At 49.6% G+C, this 7,851-nt stretch overlaps 1 protein-coding gene across 5 annotated transcripts in view; it reads left to right on the top strand.

Moving 5' to 3' along the window:
* Positions 1-7,200, top strand: part of DGKB (diacylglycerol kinase beta) — a 432,907-nt gene extending 425,707 nt beyond the window's left edge. For all 5 annotated transcript variants that reach the window (XM_066585569.1, XM_066585572.1, XM_066585570.1 and 2 more), the window contains one exon: positions 7,093-7,200. In XM_066585569.1, the coding sequence (XP_066441666.1) occupies positions 7,093-7,200 (108 nt within the window). The remainder of the gene's footprint in view (positions 1-7,092) is intronic.
* The last annotated feature ends 651 nt before the right edge of the window (positions 7,201-7,851 follow it).

Raw genomic sequence — 7,851 nt, forward strand, 5'->3', positions numbered from 1 at the left:
AGTATAGCGGGAGCGCAGTCTTCGTTCCATGTAAGCAATAGTAGCACTCAAGACAGGCCCCAGTAACAATTCTGAAGCAGCAGTATAGCGGGAGCGCAGTCTTCGTTCCATGTAAGCAATAGTAGCACTCAAGACAGGCCCCAGTAACAATTCTGAAGCAGCAGTATAGCGGGAGCGCAGTATTCGTTCCATGTAAGCAATAGTAGCACTCAAGACAGGCCCCAGTAACAATTCCGAAGCAGCAGTATAGCGGGAGCGCAGTCTTAGTTCCATTTCAGTAGCCTTAGTATAGCCAAGGCACAAGTTACATTTATGTAGCTAAAGTGTAGGCCAACCCCACACACCTTTCTGTACCATGAGTGCAGGCGAAGAACATAGAAATTACTATGATTACACTGTAGGTGAGGGCCCCAAAAAATTGGTGTACCAACAGTACTAATGTACCTCAGTAAAAATTGGCCATGCCCAACCAAGATGGCAGGTGAATCGCTTTGGTTAATGTGGCTTAAGTGGTAACTAGGCCTGGAGGCAGCCCAGTGTAACGAAAAATTTGTTCAAGTTAAAGTTCCAACGCTTTTAAGCGCATTGAAACTTATAAAAATTGTTCTGAAAAATTATTTGAGTGAGCCTTGTGGCCCTAAGAAAAATTGCCCGTTCAGCGTGATTACGTGAGGTTTCAGGAGGAGGAGCAGGAGGAGGAGGAGGAGGAATATTAGACACAGATTGATGAAGCAGAAATGTCCCCGTTTTGGATGGTGAGAGAGAACGTAGCTTCCATCCGCGGGTGCAGCCTACGTATTGCTTACGTATCGCTGCTGTCCGCTGGTGGAGAACAGAAGTCTGGGGAAATCCAGCCTTTGTTCATCTTGATGAGTGTTAGCCTGTCGGCACTGTCGGTTGACAAGCGGCTACGCTTATCTGTGATGATTCCCCCAGCCGCACTAAACACCCTTTCCGACAAGACGCTAGCCGCAGGACAAGCAAGCACCTCAAGGGCATACAGGGCTAGTTCAGGCCACGTGTCCAGCTTCGACACCCAGTAGTTGTAGGGGGCAGAGGCGTCACCAAGGATGGTCGTGCGATCCGCTACGTACTCCCTCACCATCCTTTTACAGTGCTCCCGCCGACTCAGCCGTGACTGGGGAGCGGTGACACAGTCTTGGTGGGGAGCCATAAAGCTGGCCAGGCCCTTAAAGACTGTTGCACTGCCTGGGATGTACATGCTGCTCGATCTACGCACATCCCCTGCTACCTTGCCCTCGGTACTGCGCCTTCTGCCACTAGCGCTGTCGGCTGGGAATTTTACCATCAGCTTGTCCGCAAGGGTCCTGTGGTATAGCAACACTCTCGAACCCCTTTCCTCTTCGGGAATCAGAGTGGGCAGGTTCTCCTTATACCGTGGATCGAGCAGTGTGTACACCCAGTAATCCGTCGTGGCCAGAATGCGTGCAACGCGAGGGTCACGAGAAAGGCATCCTAACATGAAGTCAGCCATGTGTGCCAGGGTACCAGTACGCAACACATGGCTGTCCTCACTAGGAAGATCACTTTCAGGATCCTCCTCCTCCTCCTCCTCCTCCTCCTCCTCAGGCCATACACGCTGAAAGGATGACAGGCAATCAGCCGGTGTACCGTCAGCAGCGGGCCAAGCTGTCTCTTCCCCCTCCTCCTCATCCTCCTCATGCTCCTCCTCCTCCTCCTGTACGCGCTGAGAAATAGACAGGAGGGTGCCCTGACTATCCAGCGGCATACTGTCTTCCCCCGACCCCGTTTCCGAGCGCAAAGCAGCTGCCTTTATGGTTTGCAGGGAATTTCTCAAGATGCATAGCAGAGGAATGGTGACGCTAATGATTGTAGCATCGCCGCTCACCACCTGGGTAGACTCCTCAAAATTACCAAGGACATGGCAGATGTCTGCCAACCAGGCCCACTCTTCTGAAAGGAATTGAGGAGGCTGACTCCCACTGCGCCGCCCATGTTGGAGTTGGTATTCGACTATAGCTCTCCGTTGTTCATAGAGCCTGGCCAACATGTGGAGCGTAGAGTTCCACCGTGTGGGCACGTCGCACAGCAGTCGGTGCACTGGCAGCTTAAAGTGATGTTGCAGGGTGCGCAGGGTGGCAGCGTCCGTGTGGGACTTGCGGAAATGTGCGCAGAGCCGGCGCGCCTTTACGAGCAGGTCTGACAAGCGTGGGTAGCTTTTCAGAAAGCGCTGAACCACCAAATTAAAGACGTGGGCCAGGCATGGCACGTGCGTGAGGCTGCCGAGCTGCAGAGCCGCCACCAGGTTACGGCCGTTGTCACACACGACCATGCCCGGTTGGAGGCTCAGCGGCGCAAGCCAGCGGTCGGTCTGCTGTGTCAGACCCTGCAGCAGTTCGTGGGCCGTGTGCCTCTTATCACCTAAGCTGAGTAGTTTCAGCACGGCCTGCTGACGCTTGCCCACCGCTGTGCTGCCACACCGCGCGACACCGACTGCTGGCGACATGCTGCTGCTAACACATCTTGATTGCGAGACAGAGGAGGAGGAGGAGGAGGAGGGTGGTTTAGTGGAGGAAGCATACACCTCCGCAGATACCAGCACCGAGCTGTGGCCCGCAATTCTGGGGGTGGGTAGGACGTGAGCGGTCCCAGGCTCTGACTCTGTCCCAGCCTCCACTAAATTCACCCAATGTGCCGTCAGGGAGATGTAGTGGCCCTGCCCGCCTGTGCTTGTCCACGTGTCCGTAGTTAAGTGGACCGTGGCAGTAACCGCGTTGGTGAGGGCGCGTACAATGTTGCGGGAGACGTGGTCGTGCAGGGCTGGGACGGCACATCGGGAAAAGTAGTGGGGACTGGGAACTGAGTAGCGCGGGGCCGCCGCCTCCATGATACTTTTGAAGGACTCCGTTTCCACAACCCTATACGGCAGCATCTCAAGGCTGATGAATTTTGCGATGCGGACGGTTAACGTTTGAGCGTGCGGGTGCGTGGCGGCGTACTTGCGCTTGCGCTCGAACAGTTGCGCAAGCGACGGCTGGACGGTGCGCTGAACTACACTGCTGGATGGGGCCGAGGACAGCGGAGATGAGGGTGTGGGTGCAGGCCATGAGGCGGTAGTGCCTGTGTCCTGAGAGGGGGGTTGCATCTCAGTGGCAGGTTGGGGCACAGGGGGAGAGGCAGGGGTGCAAACCGGAGGCGGTGAACGGCCTTCGTCCCACCTTGTGGGGTGCTTGGCCATCATATGTCTGCGCATGGTGGTGGTGGTGAGGCTGTTGGTGTTGGCTCCCCGGCTGAGCTTTGCGCAACAAAGGTTGCACACCACTGTTCGTCGGTCGTCAGGCGTCTCTGTGAAAAACTGCCAGACCTTAGAGCACCTCGGCCTCTGCAGGGTGGCATGGCGCGAGGGGGCGCTTTGGGAAACACTTGGTGGATTATTCGGTCTGGCCCTGCCTCTACCCCTGGCCCTGGCCACCGCACTGCCTCTTGCAACCTGCCCTGCTGATGCCCTTGACTCCCCCTCTGAAGACCTGTCCTCCTGAGTAAGCGTTGCACACCAGGTGGGGTCAGTCACCTCATCGTCCTGCTGCTCTTCCTCCGAATCCTCTGTGCGCTGCTCCCTCGGACTTACTGCCCTTACTACTACCTCACTGCAAGACAACTGTGTCTGATCGTCATCGTCCTCCTCACCCACAGAAAGTTCTTGAGACAGTTGGCGGAAGTCCCCAGCCTCATCCCCCGGACCCCGTGAACTTTCGAATGGTTGGGCATCAGTGACTATAAACTCCTCTGGTGGGAGAGGAACCGCTGCTGCCCAATCTGAGCAGGGGCCCGAGAACAGTTCCTGGGAGTGTTCCCGCTCCTGAGCAGGTGTCATTGTAGTGGAGTGAGGAGGCTGGGAGGAAGGAGGAGCAGCAGACAGAGGATTCGGATTTGCAGCAGTGGACGGCGCAGAACTGCGTGTTGACGATAGGTTGCTCGAAGCACTTTCTGCCATCCAGGACAGGACCTGCTCACACTGCTCATTTTCTAATAACCGTCTCCCGCGTGGACCCATTAATTGGGCGATGAATGTGGGGACGCCAGAAACGTGCCTCTCTCCTAATCGCGCAGCAGTCGGCTGCGACACACCGGGATCAGGAGCTCGGCCTGTGCCCACACCCTGACTTGGCCCTCCGCGTCCTCGGCCGCGTCCACGTCCTCTAGGCCTACCCCTACCCCTCAGCATGCTGTATTACCAGTGATTTGATTTCACAGGCAGGAAATAAATTGGCGCAAGACTGCAGGCCAAATATAATTTTTTCCCTTTTTGGAAAACGAAAGGCCCCACTGCCTCTAGTGAATGAATAATCTAAGTTTAATAACTGTGCTGTGTCCCTGCTAATGTGTCACAGAACGTGAGGGTAGCAGAGTTATTATAACTCTGGCAGAGCAGGTATTTTTTTTCCCAATTAAGGAAAGCAAATGGCGAAGCCAGCAGTACAGCGTAGCTGGGTGCGTCTGATTTAGCAATGTTGTTCACGCAGCTCACACGTGTCCACCGCCCGTAAGGACGGACACAGGCTGGACAAATAGATTTGTTTTCAGTTTTTTCCCACCAAAAGGCAGCACTGCGTATATTCAATGAACATGAGAAGTTTAATAACTGTGCTGTGTCCCTGCTAATGTGTCACAGAACGTGAGGGTAGCAGAGTTATTATAACTCTGGCAGAGCAGGTATTTTTTTTCCCAATTAAGGAAAGCAAATGGCGAAGCCAGCAGTACAGCGTAGCTGGGTGCGTCTGATTTAGCAATGTTGTTCCCGCAGCTCACACGTGTCCACCGCCCGTAAGGACGGACACAGGCTGGACAAATAGATTTGTTTTCAGTTTTTTCCCACCAAAAGGCAGCACTGCGTATATTCAATGAACATGAGAAGTTTAATAACTGTGCTGTGTCCCTGCTAATGTGTCACAGAACGTGAGGGTAGCAGAGTTATTATAACTCTGGCAGAGCAGGTATTTTTTTTCCCAATTAAGGAAAGCAAATGGCGAAGCCAGCAGTACAGCGTAGCTGGGTGCGTCTGATTTAGCAATGTTGTTCACGCAGCTCACACGTGTCCACCGCCCGTAAGGACGGACACAGGCTGGACAAATAGATTTGTTTTCAGTTTTTTCCCACCAAAAGGCAGCACTGCGTATATTCTATGAATAATAACTGTGTTGTGGCCCTGCCTATACAATTCTTTCCCTGCAGTATCAATGGAGGGTGGAATGCTCTGCAGAGGCGATTTTGAGAAGCCCCAAAAAAATGCAGCACAGCTAACAGCAGCCTGGACAGTACTGCACACGGATAAATATGGCCCTAGAAAGGACCGTTGAGGTTCTTGAAGGCTACACTCACTCCTAACACTCTCCCTGCCTATGCAGCACTTCTGTCCCTAATGCCAGGTGCAACGCTCTGCAGAGCCGATTTTGAGAAAAAAAAAATGCCACTGCTAACAGCAGCCAACACACAGCTATCAGTGGCCCTAATAAGGACCTTTGGGGGGTCTTGAAGCCTACACTAACTACCAATTCTTTCCCTACAGCAGCTCCGGTATAAACAGCACTGTCCCTCATCTAACTCACACCGCATCTGAGGCGAGCCGCGGGAGGGGCCGACTTTTATATTAGGCGAACACCTGATCTCGCCAGCCACTCACAGCAGGGGGGTGGTATAGGGCTTAAACATTGCAGGGGGAAGTTGTAATGCCTTCCCTGTGTTTCAATTGGCCAGAAAAGCGCGCAAACGTCTCAGGGAAGTAAGTGAAAGTAACCAGAACACCGCATGGTGTTCGTTACGAATAACGAACATCCCGAACACCCTAATATTCGCACGAATATCAAGCTCGGACGAACGCGTTCGCTCATCTCTAGTATTTACACATAGTTATTTGATCACCCCTTAGCCATTTTTTCCCATAATATCACTACACAGTTTGTTTATAATATCCCCTTAAAATCCATAACTTAACCGTATTATACAAGGCCAATAAGACAGTGCTCAAGTCCCAGGTTTTTAAGCCAAGAATCAGACTAGTATTAGAGCACAAGTAGATGAAGAGCACTCGTGAATTGTGAATGATACTGAGTGTAGTGGAAGATCGTATATGTAGAAGACCCCTGGGGCATTTGCCTTTCCTAATCTGGAACTTGCCTGCATTACTGTATATGGGAACTGTGTAAATTTTTTGGGAACAGGGACTCATGTGATTTACTTTAATTTGTTTATAATGTTGTGAAAATACACTTAAAAGGGTTTTTCAAGTTATAAAGCATTGGTGACTGTGGGGGGATGAGTCATAAAAAAAACAAAAACACACAAAAAACCCCACTCACCTCCCTGCTGCCTCTTTGCTTCCATTCCACCAGCTCTGGTCCTCCGATCTTCTGTTTATTCTGGCTGCAGCAGTCACATGGTTGTTTACCCATGTTTCTGCTGCAGCCAATAGACCCAACAGAAGTCCACATGACAGATTTTCGGGACATTACCAGGTCAGAAAAACCAGTGATGTCAGCTGTCAGATGTTTCAGTACTCTGGCATCACAGTGAGTATATTCCTTTCATATAGCTTTTGGCACATGGTGGCCAAAACTATATAAAAGAATTAAGTTGGACAACCCTTTAAATCTCTTTGATCCAAGTCTGGTTTATTTGGCTTGCAATACAGCACAGCATACCTTTTATCCATTTCACAGTGTTTAGAGAGCAAAGCAGCAAAGGATATATACTTGCATAGGTCTAGATTATATGTATTGGCTTATATTGCAGTCAGGCACAATACGGTGTGCCATCATCAGAAACATAGGTATCAATGACTGACCATATAACATCAAGAGACTTATTGACATTGCCACTAATGTTTATACTTCACCACTTAGATCTGAACATCAGTGTACTATTAGTTGGCCCCAGAATGCAACACAGGCTAATCAATGTAATGTAGGCTAACACATATCCTTTGCTGGGGCTGAACCCCAGTGAAATGAGTAAAAGAATGAAACCTCAAAGCCAACCATCCCAAGTTCCAAATTAGAAAATCTGAACAACTGCAATAATAATGCTTTTTTTTGTACTTTTTGTTTCATCTAGATCAAGATTACTCATAAGAACCAAGCCCCGATGCTGATGGGACCTCCCCCGAGGAACAGCCTCTTTACATCCTTCATCAAAGGAACAATGAGCAGGAATAAAGAGTGAATCGTGTTAAATATAAACATTTAATGGACATATTGGCCTCTTACCATGTGTTGCTGGGCTTAATAGCTGTAATTGGAATATTGGGCTTGTTTTTACATTTTTTAATGATTTTAACGTTAAATTATAATTCTAATTTATTGTAATAGTTTTTTTTCTATATTTGGCATGTAAAGTCAGTATTTATTTCTATTAAGCAACATTACGGCCTGTAATGTTTGCATGCATTTGATTCACTGTTATGCATCTGAATGCTCAGATCAGGCCTGTTGTTTCCACACTGCATCCTCAACAGGAAGAACTGAAGAAAATAAAACATTCTAAGGGTAATACAGTATTTCACGTTAGCAGAGAACTAACATGAACATGTATACACATTTATAACTAAAAATAGTTATTTTAGAAGAATTGTGATATTATTTATTAAGGGACAACCCAGTCTCCAGAACTCATGAGAAAACTGGAGGTAAACCGGAAGTATTCTTGCAATTCATATACACCCTCACCATTCCTACACCATTCAAAAAGTTAACCTCAGGATCACAGTTGAAAGTTTCGGCAACTCCAGATCTGTTACGTATGTTCCCCAAGGAATACATTTCTGAACTGACTAGAACGGCCAATAGAAACTTACAAAACACCGTTGTATCTGAT

This window comes from Eleutherodactylus coqui, chromosome 12 (genome assembly GCF_035609145.1).
Source record: "Eleutherodactylus coqui strain aEleCoq1 chromosome 12, aEleCoq1.hap1, whole genome shotgun sequence".
Classification (NCBI taxonomy): Eukaryota; Metazoa; Chordata; class Amphibia; order Anura; family Eleutherodactylidae; genus Eleutherodactylus; species Eleutherodactylus coqui.